At 35.7% G+C, this 18,052-nt stretch overlaps 1 protein-coding gene across 4 annotated transcripts in view; it reads left to right on the forward strand.

Annotated features, from left to right (window-relative positions):
- The window catches only part of Astn2 (astrotactin 2), a 917,671-nt gene that overhangs the window by 747,094 nt on the left and 152,525 nt on the right, over positions 1–18,052 (forward strand). For all 4 annotated transcript variants that reach the window (XM_034502232.2, XM_034502233.2, XM_076934798.1 and 1 more), the window contains 2 exons: positions 2,751–2,884; positions 4,455–4,603. In XM_034502232.2, the coding sequence (XP_034358123.1) occupies positions 2,751–2,884; positions 4,455–4,603 (283 nt within the window). The remainder of the gene's footprint in view (positions 1–2,750; positions 2,885–4,454; positions 4,604–18,052) is intronic.

An 18,052-nucleotide genomic window follows, 5' to 3' on the forward strand; every position in this document is an offset into this window, starting at 1 on the left:
TTTCTTTCTTTCTTTCTCTCTTTCTCTCTTTCTTCCTTTCCTTTTTTTGAGAAGTACATGTTCAGATCCCCAACCCATTTTTGAATGGGCCATTTGTTGTCTTTCTTTGATTATTTATTTTGTTTATTTTTTGGCTTTGTTATTGTTTACACATTCTGGATATTAATCCTCTGTCAGATGTATAGCTAGCCAGTAAATAGTCACCCATTCTGTGAGCTTCCTCTTCAGAAAATTGATTGTTTCCTTAAATGCAGATTTTTCTTTGTCCTCTGTTCTTGGGTAAATAGAGTACTATTCTGAAAGCTTGTACCTACGTCTGTGTCCTGTTGCTTATGTTTTATTCTAGCAGTTCCAGGTTTCAAAAGTAGGTCTCTTATCCATTTGGAGTTGGTTTTTATGTAAGACGATAATTGCAGGTCTAATTTCATTCTTTTACAAGGGAACATCCAGTTTCCCAAGCACCACTTGTTAAAGATGCTTTTCTTCACTGTATGTTTTCTTGTTTTTCAAATATAGGATGGCTGAAGTTATTTGTACTCATGTTTGGATCTTCAATATTTTTCCATTGCCCTACATGTCGGCTTTGTGCAAACATCATACTGTGTTTTATTTTCGTGCTTCTGCAATATATCTTGAGATTTGAAATGGCCTTTAGCATTGCACTTTGCTTAAAACAATTTGGTGGTACAGTTAGGTGCTTCATAAACATTAGAATTTATTTTAGTTATTTTTCATATTCTTGAGTACTCACTTAACTCTAGAGAAATTTGTTAATGTGTTCATCTTTAGCAGAAGCTATTCTAAGGGCATCAGGAAAGAATCATTAGAGATTTCTGTTCATGCCTCTTGGTAAAGCACACAGTCTCCTTCTAGATCAACAATTTTCAACTTGTGGGTAATGACCACCTTGATAAACCTCTACCTTTTTATTTACATTATGGTTCATAACAGTGGAAAGATTGCAGTTATAATAAACAAATGAAAATAATTTTATGGTCTGTATGTGGGGTCACCACAACATGAGGAACTATATTAAAAGGTTACAGCATTAGGAAGGTAGAGAACCACTGCTCTAGGTCTGCACAGTCTCTGAGGAGCTAAGGATGGAGAATCAATATCTACTGTATTGAAATGTTCTGGACTATATTTGAATACTGAAGAATGTAAAAAAAAAAAAAAAAACGCAACACCAGGGCTAATAGGTATACTTGGTTATAGGTAACAGGTAACATGCAGAGGCCTCTTGTAGAGCATAGAGAAAGTAACATAAAAGGAAAAGAAATACTCATGGCTGGCCCAGCATAAAGAAGCAAAAGATCAACTTTTTCTGGAGTCTGAGTTTTAAAGAGCTGAGTCCCACATTCTCAATCCCAAAGTTATGAAATGTCAGTGTAAAGGGAGTGACTTAAGCAGGGCATTTTCTCAACAGCATACTCTTGTTGCTAGCATCTGCTAAACTAAAACAAACCAAAGGAGAAGAAGATAATACTTTAAAGACTTGAGCCCATCATCCATTTAGGTGAATGAAACTTCTTTCGAGTTCCGTTTTCCATCTGATCGTAATGATCAATTTTTAAGTGAGCATTCATTCATTCATTAAACACTAACTGGACCACACATGGTCCTATGAGAACACTCTTGGGAAGACTGTTGGCCCTTTGCATCTAGTAGCAATTAGGATTAGAATTTGATGGGTAGGTTAGACACAAGATGTGATGGTAGGAGTAACTTAGTGTCACAGTGTCCAAAAGAACATGATCAGTCTCAGGTTTAAGAGAAATTCTTATTTAAGACAAAAACTATTGAGTTGGAGTTCAATGAAAATGAATAATTTCAGGCCTAAAAGAGGTTACCTTTTTAAAAGACAATGAGAAACATTAGCATTAAATAGACCAGTGATCACAACAAAGATGAACAGAGAAAGACCATGATAGCCAATCTACCTACTACCTAGCATTGTCAATGAATGTCTCTTTCTTTGTAACATACTATTCTTTTAAAGTATTGTTGACATTGTTAGCATGCTACAAAGGCAGTATTAATTTTGACAGAAACTACCACAATGTTGAAATGTTTTCTTTATGGTCCTATGCAGGGATGGTTTGTTGCTTTCTAATTTAATAGACAGAAATTGACTCCTGGGGAAGTGTACATCAGTAGAATGATAATGTATAATGGAGATCTTAAAATTGGTGTAAGCTGAGTTTAGAAAGGAGTATAGGGACTGAAATAAGGAATTTAGATTTAGTCCTGAATGTTGTGGATAGTTTCATATTTTTAGACAGGGTAGTGAGATAGTCAGATGCAGTGTCTCTAGTAGGACAAGGCACTGGGACTAGGAATCAGTTGAGATTGATTTTGTTTAAGATAGTGCATCCACATATTGGAGTAAGTGATTTGATCCTACTTATGTAACTTACTGCCTGTGAGTTCTTGCAATTACTTTTTGTCTGTTCCAGTTTTTCATTAAAAAAGGAGACTAATATTAAGATCTGTCATGTGGTATTATTGAAAAGAAAGTCTATGCTAATAGGTAGAGTGCCAGGAACAAGAGAAGTTCTCAATGATACTATTAGCATTATGTCTCAATAGCTATTCTGGAGGCTGGGGAATGAATTCTGAAGATGCAAGAACTCAAATAATAAGGTCACAGAGTTTAAGCAGGAAGGCTACTACATACTTTTGGTGGGGTAACATCATAACCATCAATTTAACTTTATTGTCAGCTATCCATTCTGTCATCCTATCAGGCCTTCAAGAATGCACTGATGAGTTCTTACTGGTGTTCTGGGAAAGGAGATGTGATCGATGACTGGTGCAGGTGTGACCTCAGTGCCTTTGATGCCAGTGGGCTTCCCAATTGTAGCCCCCTTCCACAGCCAGTGTAAGTATGTATGGCCCCTCTTCCTTTGCCTACCCTTTTCCATTGGTTCACACTCTTGTATTGGCAAACAAAGCTAGGATTCTCTTGGGTTCTCAGGGTGGCTGCCCAGATCATTAAAATCTCTGTTGCTTTCATCCTCCTTTGGGAAGAAAGTTCTTGCAGTATAGAGATTTGACCCATGTACTAAGTTTGCAGTATATGATGTTTTAAAATGATATCTTGTGATCCATTTCTCCTTCCTGTGCTTATCCATTCACTACTTGTCTGCTAGGCAACTGACTTGCATTGCCAATTCTTAGTTTGAATACTGCAGTTACTAATATAAAGAAAGTATAAAACCTCTCTCTTGCTTTATTCATTTTTCAGCCAATCATTCTGGGCAATTTCTGGGTGCCAGTTACTGGGTAAAAAATACCAATGATCAAGACAGAGACAATCTACAGCTTTATGAGGCTGGTAGTGAGGTAGGAAAGACAAGTACTAAAAGTAACTAAGACACAGTTTAAAGTTAAATTAAAAACTAAAGAAAAACAAAATTGTTCATGTGTAGACTCATGACCATGCTTTAGATAGAAGGGGTGGATAATAAAAAAAATCATTAAAGGGATCTGAATTATAAAAGGAGACATGAGCTAGGTAACAAGTACTAAGAATCACAGTTTAGAGAGGTAGAACAGCTTATTAGAGGTACCTGACAGGAAAAAAAAAACAGGAAGTTTTTTTGAGGAAGCAATGGAAGGTCATCATTTTAGGAGAAGTATGGTTAAAAAGAAGTGCTGTAAAGGGAAGTGGTCAGGTGCCAGTGTTGGTCGCCAGAGTCTCATAAAAGACCTCTGTAGGAAGAAAAAAACCCATACTATAAGGTTATCCTTGTAGACATAGTGTTGTATAGTGAGAAAAAAGAAAGAATATGGACCTAAGATAAACACAGTTACCGTGATTATTTTTGTTTGTGTTTTGTTATTTAAACCTGTGCCAACTGTTTCCTGTTGGAGGTCTTACTTTCCCTACTTTGTTAAATGAGGGAACTGCACATCATTGTCTCCAAAAGACAAATCCAGTTATAACCTTTAACAATTCTCTTTCTTATTGCTTTAGAGAAGGATTTATTCCAAAAGTTTCTCTCTCTTTTTTTTTTTTTTGAGAGAAAGATTATTAAGTACCAGTTGTAGTACTAATGTATTCAAGAAGGAAAGGCACTGTCAGTAAGACTAAACAAAATTGTGTTTAGTCCCTGACAAGCTATTGTTGACAATCTATAAAATAAAACACCATTGAAAATGTAGCATAAATAAATCAAATACCATTTTTTATTGAACCCCCACTGTGAGCATAGTCTAATTTGTTGATTGTATTGTGTTGCGTTTTTTTAAGGAAACTTTTTGCATCTATGATTTGTGGATGAAGAAACAGAAGCCTTGAAAAGTAAAGTAGTTTATTTAAGGCCATGCAAAAGTTATAGTAACAGATGGAACCATGAGTTGAACCTAGGCTAAAATTTTGCAAGTCTTTAGGATCCTGGATGATACAAGACAGCAAATGAGCAATCTGTTTTGTCATCTCCCATTAGGTTACGACTTTCTCCAACAGTGGAGCCTTCTAGCACTGTGGTTTCCCTGGAGTGGATTGATGTTCAGCCAGCCATTGGAACCAAAGTCTCTGACTACATTCTGCAGCACAAAAAAGTAGATGAATATACAGACACTGACCTATACACAGGTAAGTACTTTTCCATTTTGGGGTTATAGTATGACAGAGGATGAAACCAGATCCTCTAATGTCTTTGTAGACTTGGTGTGCCCTGTCTTGAGAAGGCACTGAGCAGTTTTGGTGTGGTTCTGAATAAATAACAATGACACATTGTAGTTGGAAAGAGCTCTTTTGATATGGACATTCACTGTCTTGTGTTATTTGAAAACTACATTTTCTGAAGAGGACTTAACCTTTCTCCATGTGAGAAATGTTAATAGATCTTGGCTTGGAAATATTTGTCCATAAATATACTACTCTGGGGCTGACAATATTTAAGCAATCCCCTTTACTGATGAGATATAATGGTGGCTCATATTCATAATATAATATTAGATAAACAAGGACTAGAAATGATTCACGCATCTAAGAGCTTTGAGGGATTTGGCTTTTAAGAGAGCTCCATTTAGTTGTCACTGAGAACATTAACTCTGTGTTTTCCTATATCCCTGACATTGCAAAAAGATTTGATCTCTACTGTACACCTATGCTCTATACCCTGTTGTGACTTGCAGGCAGTCATTATTCTTTCCCAGTCAGAAAACTGATTAGGAGTTTGATTCTTGTGCCACACATTGACCTACATACACTGTTTAGTATCTCCTTGAATGGCTTCAACTTTAAAAGGATTGGTGTCCTGTGCTTGTCTCACAGATCATGAAACTGAGGCCAACCTAAGGTTATCCATCTGGTGTCATCTCCTCAAGTCCATAGATCTAAACCAGGATTGAAATATTGCAATTTTAAGAAGTATAAATTTTTGGTTACTCTGTCACATTAAAAACAATTATAAAAATGACATATTTTTAAATAAATGTAAATTATCCACATTTACCATAAAACCTAAGTCTAATATTCAAATATTTGTTGGATGAATAAATAACAAAAAGACTTAATTGTTTCAGTTTTGTTTTGGTTCTTCTCCCTTTTTTTGGTTTATGTAATTTTGCTCTCTGAACTATTTTGCTTTAATTCCTTTGAAGCTAGGAAGAATATGATATACATAGCTAGGCTTGGGTTGTAGATGACAGGTGAAAACTTACTGGCTGAAACTGACTAGTTTTAGATTTAGAAGTTGTCTACTGGGAGTCTTTAGGGACTTCATATCTATGGTCCTAATGGAATTTGAGTTGCATGTATCTTTTCATATAATTTGCCGTTTTCTCTGGAAGCACTATCAGCTTTTACTTTATGCACATCAAACTTAGTTTTTAGACCATTTACATTTAATGTGTAATGTATGGCTAGGTTTTAGCTTATTGTCTTATTAATTATTTTCTTTTATCTTAGTGATTATTTTATGTTTTACCACTTATTGTCTATCTTCTATGGTCTCAGAATGTCTTATTTTTTGATTTACTAAATGAGATTATTTTATTTCTTTGTTTTGGGTCTTGTCATAAAGTTATGATTATCAATATTTTACATTTTAATATTTTTTAATAATTTTTGAGAATTTTATGCATGAGTATTATATTTGCATAATTTCTACTAAATACCCTGTCAAATTCCTGATGTCTTTCCTACTCCCTCATAATTTTGTGACTACTTATTCTTTAATTATTATTGTCTCTGTCTCTTTCTCCCACTCTCATCCCTGGTTTCATATACACACACAAGCTGCTGAGTCCCATTTAATACTGCTTATATGTATATGAATTTAGGAATAAATACTTGGGATTAGATATCTATCAGGTGGATTTTCCCTGTAGAAAACTGATTCTCCTTCTACTAGGAGCTGTAGTTTTTTTTTTTTTTATCAAGATGTGGAGCCATGTGAGATTTCATCCATCTACACTGCAATATTAAATGACGTTGCCATTATTTTGCTGGATTCTGTAGAAGACAATTTTGTTAATATTTCCTGGATGTAGCTCACTGTCATTTATAAGAAATCATTATTTTATACTGGGCATCTTGGTTCTTTGGCTCTTATAATCTTTCCACCTCTTTTATGATGTTCCATGAGCCTTAGGTGTAGGGAGTGGGTTATAGATGTATTATTTGTAGCTGAGAAGCCATAGTCAGTTGTTTTCTCCATTGTTACTGCTTATGTATTTCTGTGATGGTCTTCAGCTGCTTAAAAAAAGATACTATTTTGATGAATGGTTAGATCTACAATCTATCTGTGGCTGTAAGAAGTGTTTAAAATGCAGTAGGAAATTATAAAGGCTTATGAAAGTGGCAGGAATAGGCCCTCCTTTCGGGCCCATGACTTCACCAACCACAGGTAATTGGGTAGATTAACAGTATGGGACATGCATTCCCTCCTATTGAGTGGTCTTTACATCCAATTAGGTAACTGTTCCTCCTGAGATAAAAGCACCATCATTGCAGTTTTGGTTCTATCTTGCTGTACTGATATTCAGTGTCGTCCACAGACTTAACACTTGGATAAGAATTTAAATTGCTTTTCTCCCTTTGAACATTATATACCAACATTGGATGCCATAAGATCTTGTCTTCAGAGAGAAGGCTTCCCTGTCAATTCAAAATTGAGTCCTCCAAATCCTGTGTCTGAAATGTGAGGTGTCTTAAAAAAAAATAGGGTCATACCATTGAATTCTGGTCAGTAACCAAGAGCATTGAAGATAACCTGTAATATTTTGCGAGTCTCTTAAATTTTTCTGAGAAACTGGACAAAGACAGTTTAAAATTTCCAGTTCCTGGCACTGAAATTTTGCTAAATAGTCTGTGGCTTTGGGGAAAAGCATTATTAGCTTCATTTAAATAATTTTACGTATTAACATATACTTATATATTATATCTTTATATTTAAGTGAACATGAAATAAACTGTTTCCCTTTGGCATTTTTTACTCAACCTTAGTTGGGACATGCACGTCTCTTATCTTTGGAGTGGGATCTTGTTGTCTTTTGGTCAGATGCAAGGAGTTGTAAAGTTGACTCATGTAGTTTATTTACTCTTAGCTTTGTGAAAATTCTCCACACTGACTTCCAGAGTGGCTGGGCCAGTTTGCAATCCCACCAACAGTGAATGAGTGGTCTCTTTTTCCCATATCCTTGCCAGCCTTTGTTTTTAGTTGTTTTCTTGATTTTAGTTATTCTATGATGAGATCCCAAAGTATTTTAAATTTGCATTTCCATAATTGCTAAAGGTGTTGTACACATTTTACAATATCTAATAGTTCACTTTAGTCAGTAATGTATTCATTTTAATTTTGTTTTAGAAGTTATCATTGTTGACAAATTAATTTCTCCATACTTTAAAAATGCTCTTCATGTGTCTTCTTTGCCTTACTCCATGTGAGAAATAAACCATAACTCTTAGACTGGTTTCTCTGTATTCTCATGATAATTTTTTCTGGCAACTTCTACAATTCTCGTTATTACTCATTTTGACCAATTTTAGTTTTTCTCCTGTCTGGCATTTATTGACCTTTCCTAGATCTATGGGTTTATAATTCCATCACCTAGGGGGGAAAAGTTGGCTATTTCTTTGTCAAATAGGTTTTTTTCTCTCCTCATTTTTCTTCTTCAGTGACTCCAATTATGTATGTATGTATGTATGTAGCAACTTGAAGGTATTACTCATTAGTGATGGTTACCTTTATATTTTTAACTTTTTTCTTTCTGTGCTTCATTTAGATAATTTCTCATACTTCTAGTACCTTCTGTAAAGTCTAATCTGTTTTTAATTCTATCTAGTGATTTCTTTTGTCTGAGGTTGCTACTTCATTTCTTGAAAGTCTAGATATATTAAAATCTTTCTTGTTGGCATATTTTGTTATGTGGAGACAGACACTCCCTGTGAAGTCATAGCTGGTTTGAAATTTTGATTCTGTTATTCATCTTCCTGTGATTGTGTTCCAGGCATGCTTTAAATGGTTTTATATTTATTTATGGGATGGTCTGTATACACTTCTGTGTATATATAGAGGTCATAGGTCTTTCCTTTATACCATATGAGTTCTGGAGATCAAACTAAGGTCATCAGGCTTGTGGTGAGTGCTTTTATCCATTGAACCATAGTACCAGTACAATATTTTTTTTTCACATAAAGTTTAGTTACAATAACTTTAAATTTCTTTTTTCTAACTCTAACATCTGTATTCATTCTGGGTTAGATTATTGATTCATTATTTTTTTTCTTCATTATAGATTTCATTTTTTTTTTTGCTACCATTTGTGTACTTGACTTTTTTTGTCCATGTGTACAAATATTTGTGTACTCAGGTTCTGGAATTCGATTGCTAAACTCTAAGGTCTTTGCCCTGTTGGGTACTGGATATGTTCAAATTCCTAATAACAATAATTTGAATACTGTTTTAGGAGACAGATAAGGTATTGAACAGTTTCTTGTGTGTATGTGAAAATGTATAGTTTTATTCATGTGGAAATCAGAGGCTGACATTGTGGTGTCATTGTCAAATGCTTCTCTACTTTTTTGTGATGTGTCTGTCACAGAAGCTGAAACTCAGTATGTCGGCTGGATTTGGCTGGTCAGCAAGCCCCTTGGAATCTTCTGTCTCCAAACTGTGGTTACATGACTGCCAGTGATCCCATTGCAGGTCTTGCAGTTGCCTAGCAAGCACCTTTCCCATTGATTGAGCTCTCTAACCCCATGGAGTAGTTTCTTTGGCTCAGTACAGAAAGGCACTTGCAGTCAAGCTTGATGGTCTGACTACAATTCCTATGTACCTTGTGCTCCTCATTATGCTGAGATGACAAAATATGAGAATATATGATGTAAAATATGATGTAAAGTATATGGCAAAATACCAAGAAAAAAGAAATAATGAAAGAAGAAACAAAACAAAACTTGAGTTGGGGAAAGATTTATTTTGTCCTCAGAATTTCAGAGGTTTCAGTTCCATGTCAGCTGGCTCTGTTGCTTTGGGGGCTGACGGGTGAGGTACCAGGAGTGTGTGTGAGAGGAATGTGCTTACTTCATGCTATCCACAAAAGAGGAGGTTGGAGGGAAGTGTGCAGGTGGGATGATGAGGAATTGAGGTCATGGGTTTTCAAAGACTTAACACTAATGACTTGCTTCCTCCAACCCTCCTTACCGTCTAGATTCCACCACCTTCTAAATAATGTGATGGTGATCCATCAGTAAGTAAATGCATGTATTAGGACCGATCACCCAGGATCCATTCACCTCTCAATGTCTGGGTCCAGTAGCTGTGTCCTTAACAGAAAATTTAGTTGCTGGCACTACACTTCAAATTGAAACCATAATACTTCTGAAAAATGAACTTGGACCAAATTTGAATCTTTCAGCCTAGTTACATGAATTTTATCCTGAAGAACATAAGCCCAGTGGAGGAATAGGAATTTGCAAAAGCTGTCTTTTGCTTCTCCAAATTTAGCTATTTCTTCCGGAAATAGCTAGTATGTGTCAACATGTTTTCTAGGTCTCAGTTTCCTCATCTAAGCTATTCTTAGAACCAACTATAATACGGTTCGTGGGACATAGGACTTACTTAAGTTCAGTTGCTTCTTTCTTATTTCCATGACTAGAGTGGGGAGAGGAATCAGGATTTGAGGATGGAAGGGAAGAGAAATGTGAATAAGAAAACAGAGTTGTTTTGGAAAGAGAATTCATCACAGTTGGTCAGAGGCTGCCAGAATAAGAAATCCTAGGCTTACACCTTTGATCCTTTAATTGTTGATAGCATCCAAGTTCAGTGCTGAGATTATGTATTCAGAAGTCCATGTGTGTGTGCAATGCAGATGCACATGCATGTGTACATCTTTCTCAGTCTCACTCCCCTGTGCTCATGCAAACACATATCCTTTATCGCTGACATCTGCTTCCCACTCCTCTGAGTTATTGAAATGCACACCCTTTTTACTGCATCCTATCCATGCTCCCTTGGGCTTGGTGACCTCTTTGTTTCCTTCAGGGAAACCATTGGTCTATGGGTCTCAGGACTCCATTAGGAACACTGAGCATAAGTAGCCGTCTGTTCCAGTTGTTTTGAGCAGAATGAGGCTTGTTTTGTGGGGTGGCTAAATTCCCCGCAAACTAATCTGTCATCAGTATTAAAAACAGACGTCTGGTTCTCCCACGTGGCCTCATCAGAGAAGTTGGCATGAGCTTCAGCCTCTCAGGCAGGGTAGACATGTGTGGAGTGGGGGAATAAGAAGTGGAGCTGAAGCCCAAGCCAACTTAATGAGTCCAACTCCCCTCTCTGACCTACGGACTCAAAGGAGAGGGACTTGGGCAGAGATTATACACATCAGGATTCAGTGGCAGAACCACTATGAGACCTAGAATTTTGGTTTCTTTCCTTCATTACCTCCACTCCAAAGCCCAAAAGACCATGTTATATCTGTTATAGTTTTCTGAGATTGATAAAAATCCTCAAGGCAGATGGAAATAAGAGATATTTGGATAGCTGAATAGAATAGAAACTAGCTACCAGATAGCCATAGTGGCTTCTGATCTTTTTGTCCTATCAGGATTGTCACTTCTTTGTCATATGTATATTAGCTACAGAGAACCCCAAGAGTTTGGGTTGGGATCAATCACCTTAAACCTGGAGTTCCCCGTCCTTGGTGTAAGGATGGAGAAAGTGAGAAGAGAAGGGAACAGGCTCACTGGCATTATAGTCTCCCACTTCTCAGTGTGGTAATAGCCCTACCACATATTTTTCTTCAGGCATCTGCTGCTCACTTGATGGATTCTCTTTTAATCTTTAAAAAAATAGAAGCTTCTGTCTTTCCTCATGGGATTCCTAGCTTCAGCTCATTTGATTCAGGGCTGGAAGGCCAGCTGACTCTTTTGGCTCTTGAAAAGGCAGCAGGCCTTTTCTGCCTGCCCCCACCCGGCCTCAAAAAGAGGCAGCAACATCTGGAGCTGGTCAGTGCCCCTTTCTGTGCTGGCATCTGCGAGTCTGATGGGCCTCTCCCCAGCAGATTGGTACCAGGCATTGGGTTTATCTCTTGCCAACTCTCAAGTCCTTTCTGATTCTCTCTATCCTTTCCTTTCCTTTCCTTTCCTTTCCTTTCCTTTCCTTTCCTTTCCTTTCCTTTCCTTTCCTTTCCTTTCCTTTCCTTTCCTTTCCTTTCCTTTCCTTTCTGTTTCTCTCTTCTCTTCTTCTTTGTGTGTGTCTGCCCTTGATATTTGCCTCTTCTTTTTAACTTTCTCTCTAAGAGTCTATGCTCCTTGTATTTATTTATTTGTTTGTTTGTTCCTCCAACCTGGCTTTAATATGAACTGTTCATCTAGGCTCAGATATGGGTCAAGAACTTGTAAACTGTAAGAAGTTACATCTCTCTATTCTCAGCTCATCCTACACCTTCAGTCCCTCCTATCATTATGCCTTATCCTCAGCTAAGAAGACGCTCTCCTTTACACTTCTCCACAGTATACACTCACCAATACATCTTAAACCTTAGAGTAAAGACCTCTCATTTGAGAAGAACAGTTACGAAAACACTATTCCAGTAGCAGAGAGGTATTTGTGGTAGCTGTGATGCAGCAGTTACCCTGAAGTCATTTATAACTATATCTATATCTATATTTATATCTAGAAGCAATGTAGCACTCCTTAAACCATAATGGTTATGCCTTACCCATTGTTTTTTTTTTTTTTTTTTTTGATATTGTTGAGGAATTTTGATATTGTTGTTGAGGAAGCTAAAGGAACTGTCGTCATCCTAGTGTCAGCTTGCTCTGAGCCATTTTGAGGGAAATAATGTCTTTAGAATTAGAACTCCAGCCCTTCAGCTAAAAGGGAACAGGGGTAGGTGTGGTGAGGGTGGCAAGTGAAATATGTTCTGCAGGGTGAGGTACAAAATACTATGACTACAAACATCTGGAACTAATATTAGGGTCTCAGTAATGTTTCTGTCACTCCATCTGCCTTTTGAATGAGATATTTCTGAAGCCAACAGCCTTCCAAAAGAAAAGGTATTTATATATCTTAGTCTTAATTCTCTCCATTTCCCTATGCTACCAAGCCTACCTTCCTAACACAACTCTTTACAAGTCACAAAAAATTTACTCATTCATCCCAATACCATGACTGAACTCTTTCTGGCATAATTGCTTCAATGTGTTCAAAACATGATAGAGACACAGAGTGATTCCTCTTCCCAGTGAGCTTATTATATACTAGAAGAGAGAAATGATTTAGTGAGAAACATCAGTGACAGCAAGATGAGTGATGAAATAACTCATTGGTATAAGATACAGAAACGGGGTTAATAACTCAATACAGTGGGATTTCTAAAAGGTGTTTAGATAAAGTGGGACAATTGTTTGAGATTCTAGTCCCATAATTAGTCACCAGGATCAAGTCATCTAAATAAGACTTCCAGCCCCCATGGCGATCACCCATAGTCTTTTCATGTCCCCCTTCCTGGTGCCATTTGTTGCCATTCTTATCCTTAGTGCCATCTGCCCATTGCAGAGAACACGAGAATAAAAGTTATATTTCTCTGTGACATCACCAATATCTCCCTCCAGGACAAGTATGAATCATCCCAAGAAGACACCCACCTTTCATACAAAAGACCTTTCCAAGGCTAAATCCATCTTCTTTTATGTCTAAGATGCTCAGACATAAAAGGAAAGACACACATTCCCAACTTTATTTTCCTGCTTCAACTAAAACTAGTTTTAAAAATACTTAAGGTCTTGGTTTCGAACTTTTTTTCATGTTCATATCAACCTAAGAGAGGAGTTCATGGTCCTTGTAGAAGCCTATTTTGAAAAGATCAAGTCTTCTGTTTTTTTTTTTTTTCCTCCCTCATTTTTCAGTGAACTTTCCTTTATTCTTTCTCAGCCAACTATTCTTAAAACACACTAAAAACTTTGGGCCCAGGAGATATTGTTCCATCAAAATCATTGGTTTCCACACCATACTCTTTGACCATAGTTTGTCAACTTGTTTGTAGATCTCTGACCCCTATCATATCTGCCTTTTAACTCATCAGTACTTGCTATATCTTCATATAATGACTTTGTCCATCTATCAGTTACAACCCTTAAAAGTCATTTTCCTATCAATGGTAAAGTCCATGTCTTATCTTTTAAACATTCTTTTCAACAAGAACTCAAGTTCTGTCACCATTCTATCCTTGATTGCACTGTAAGTGTTCTTCTTCTGTGATATTCATAAGTGCTTATATATCGTTAGCCATCAACGTCAACTGACCTCTGTATACTCCATGTTACTCCTGCCCACTTACTTTCTCCATAATACTTAAATGCGTAACATTCATCCTTCAGTCACAGAGAATATAATAACAGGAAATAGTCTATTTACCTCCATAACAATTTAAATTTATAGGTATCTTGATGTGTTTTCTTCCTTCTGCTTCTTCCTGTAGTATAGGTGGTATCCTTTACATTTAATTATTCTTCTGTTAGTTTCCTTATATCTTCATAAATTCTTAAGAAGTAACACACACATACACACACATAATTTTCTCCCCATATACCACATTTCCTTTTTATTTTTAGCACAGTAGTTTTACCATCACTCTCCTGTGTGAATAAGCCTTTCTTGTTCTTAAAACAAAGAAAAACACTACACATTCTACCCAATAAAATCCATTTCCTCTTCTTCATAATCTTAAGTTTGATGACATACTTTGTGATGACTGACTCCATTAAGATTTAATTTCTACTAATTTCTCAACTTAGTCTTTCCTGTGTTCTGTTACTTTCAAGTTACAAAATCATTTTACTTTATAAATATTTATTATCTTCCTGTCATTGAATCTAAAATTCGAGTTTAAATTTGGTACTATTTTAGAGTTTCATACATGAATACTGTATTATATATAATTTTCATCCATTACTGCCTTCCTATGTCTATATTCTTTTAAATTTATGACCTTCTGCTCTTAACTATTGTCACATATATCCATTATGTCCATGTATATTTCTAGTATGTACATGTGCTTAATGTGTGGGACTGGATAGCTTTTCAGGGGGTTCATCTTTGGATAATAGTGATCCTTCGTCTCTCAGCAGCCATTACTTGACTATAGTTCTTCAGGTATGTGTGGGACCTTGTGAGATTTCCTTCATCCACATTAGCCAATGACTTTTTAAAGAAATTATTTGTATTAAACTACTACACCATTTTCCTTCTTGGCTCTAGTTCCTCTAAGGACTCCTCCCTGCCTCTCTCTCAAATTTATGTTGTCTTATTGTCACATAATACATATACATGTTATATATTGTATTGTTATAGAATGCACAAACACACACAAATGCATTTAGTGCTGCTTGTATGTATACATTTTAAGGTTGTCTACTTCATATTAAATAACCAATTAGGGGAACAGTCATTCTCTCTCTTGGCAGTCTTTACAGGACTATGTGTTTTACCAAGGAGTGTGGCCTTGTGAGATTTTTTTTACCCATCCATGAGGGGATGTCAATTAATGCTAAAATTGTCCTGGTTTGTTTAATTAGCCAGGTTATTGAGATTTCATGAGTGTACCTTCCTTGTCATACCTAGAAGACTCTTTAAATTTACTGATATTTTTTTCACATTCTATATGATTGGCTATTCTCTTCCAAAATATTTGATTTTTCCTGGTTCTTTGATAACATATTGGTTTTTGAGTTCCATCTTTGACTAAACCTCAGTTCTTCTTGGTAGATTCGCTTATCTTTTATTTAAGTTGTCAAGGTTCTTGTGGCTTGATTTTGTACATTCTTTTCTAAATTTAACCCATCTTTTGGCTACTATATCTACATCTATAGTAAAAATCAATATAGTCATTGGTTTTTATTACCATATATTTATTATGAAAATTGAGTCTCATGACATTTCTGCATATGTATACTATTTATTTACCTCATATTCTGTATTTCCTTCTTCCAGTCTTGTTTTTTTCCTTTCCAAAGAGTCCTCTTCTGCTTTTATTTTTCATGATGTGTGTGTGTGTATGTGTGTGTGTGTGTATGTGTGCGTGTGGTATATTTTGCTTGACATAATTGATTCTTTCTTATAGCTAAACAAAACTCCACTGTGCATTTATTTACATATTTTTCACTATCCACCATTGCCTTGTTGTATCTGTGAGATTCTTACCATATCCGGCTGATTTCTATATATGTTTGTAATTTATTGTCCAATAAACAATTCAAAATCAATATATCTTAAACTGAAATCTCACCTTCTTATAAGCTTGCTCTTCTCTGAGTTTGTATTTACTGGTTCAAAGAGTGAAATAGTTGTAAAGAAAGGGTCTTAAGAACGCAAGGATTTTATTTTCATACTTATCTCTTTTCCATTTCATAATTAAACTATTTTGCTTCAGTCACCATTATCTCAGGAATCTCTTGTTTCTATCTCTACTGCCTAATCTAGACTACTGAATATCTCCTTATTCACCTTCTAATTAACCCTCAAACTACCCTTTTTTTTATCAGTTCATAATTCTTCACAGTATACATGTGATATTAATCAGTGCTAAGTACACTATTTGATATAGTAGGGACCCCAATAGCTATGAAAATAGGTATGTGATTTACAAGTAAGATTCTTTCTCTCTTAAGGCTTTTATGAGTTTCTATTACTTTTATTACTAAATAAAGACTTTTTTTGACAGGTCTTAAAAGGTTATGAATGATGATGCACTTACTTAATTCTCTGTTGTTTGTTCTTGACACCACCCATATTTTTTCTTGGCCCGACAGTCTCTCATCTCAATCTCAGTGCTACTGATATGAATCATTTCATTAGATTTACACTTTTCTTTGACCTGGTGACCTTTCAGCACTTTTTAATCCTCTAGGCATAGTAATGCACTTTGCAATATTGAATATACTTTGATTTGGGAGCAGAGGACAAGACTTTAACATTTGCATTTTTCACTAGATTCTTAACATCCCCACTAATCATTAATTTATTGTTGTGTTTCCTGTGCCTCATACAATCTCAAACCTTTGTTAAGCACTGGAATAAAACATGAGCAACAACTAATAAGATAAAGTAGAGGTTAATAGTAGCACCTGGGTTGTACATTTTAAGTGATGGAACTAAAGAAGTAAATATCAGATCTTGGGGAGTTAAGATGTGCTAAAGTCTAGAAATTTTACCCCTCTTGTTTTTCTGTGAAGGATATATTGAAACTCTTAAATCCATGACCTTATTTAATCTATAAATGAATCTTTTCAAGTAGGTGCAAAATATTCCCATTCACAAATACAAGGGTTAAAGATTGGGCATGTAGAGATCAAACTTCTGAAAACTGTAGAACTAAGAATTTGTTTTGTGTTTTCTGACCATTTAATCTATACTTATTCCCATCACTCATTGATGGCATGAGGCTATTCAGAGTCAAGACCCTAGTTCTCTGGAGCAAGAACACTTATTTGAATGTTCTTTACAAAACCAGATTACTCTGAGAAACCATTCTGTGTATCATGAAATCATGGATGAGCTAGTCCTGACACTAGAGGAGAGTTCAGTACTTTTTTTTTTTTTTAATCATCCGTGGACAAGACGTTGTAACTAAATAGAGATAAGTCAAAGGTGTTGAGAGAAAATAGGAAAATGGCTATCTGAAAAGTCTTCCTTCTTTCACATGTCAAGAGGATCTAAAAAGGTAAGAATTCCTCTCTAAGACACTCCTAATTGGAGTTTAAGGCTGCAGGTATAGCTTAGTATTTGCACTGTCCTAATCTTGATCTCTGTAATTCAATATAAACAGATACAAAAATAAGCAAATCTGTTGTTCTTACTCCACTTTACCTCAACTCTGTCCTCATTATTTTACCCGCACAGTCATACTAGCTAGAACTACCATTACTTCCTCACCATGATTTTAGTCTGGCTCCTGTTTTCAATTTTCTTATGGATATCTGGAATATATATATATATATATATATATATATATATATATATATGTGTGTGTGTGTGTGTGTGTGTGTGTGTGTGTGTGTATTTATTTGGAGTTCTTGTGAGGATTAAATTGTTCAGAATGAATATATATATATATATATATATATATATATATATATATATTCCCCATTAGGGGAAACTGCAGAATAATATATAATACACGTGTCATTCTGTCAAGGAATCACATTACATTACCATCCATTCTCTTATCTTTTATTTTTTCTGGGGTACTTGATAATATATGCAGTGCTTTTAATTTTCTGCAAGATATGTCTTAAATCAGAGATAGCAAACCAGTGGCTACCTTTCTTTTAAAATATTTCAATAAGTTGACATCATTGGAAATCTGTATCATTTTTATATAGAAATCTGGATTCAAGAATTCTGTTGAGAAATGGTAGGTTCTGGAAGGTTTGGGCTTACAATCCCATATGGTAGAAGTAGGCAGGAGAATTGAGTAGCACCTGCTCACTTTAGAGAAATATGTAAACTCTAGTTTTCCATTTCCCTCTTCATTTTTTTCCAGATTTACTAACACTGTCTTATCTAGTATATTCATTTACCTAGCTTCAATGTGC

The sequence above is a fragment of the Arvicanthis niloticus genome, chromosome 5, assembly GCF_011762505.2.
Source record: "Arvicanthis niloticus isolate mArvNil1 chromosome 5, mArvNil1.pat.X, whole genome shotgun sequence".
Taxonomy (NCBI): Eukaryota; Metazoa; Chordata; class Mammalia; order Rodentia; family Muridae; genus Arvicanthis; species Arvicanthis niloticus.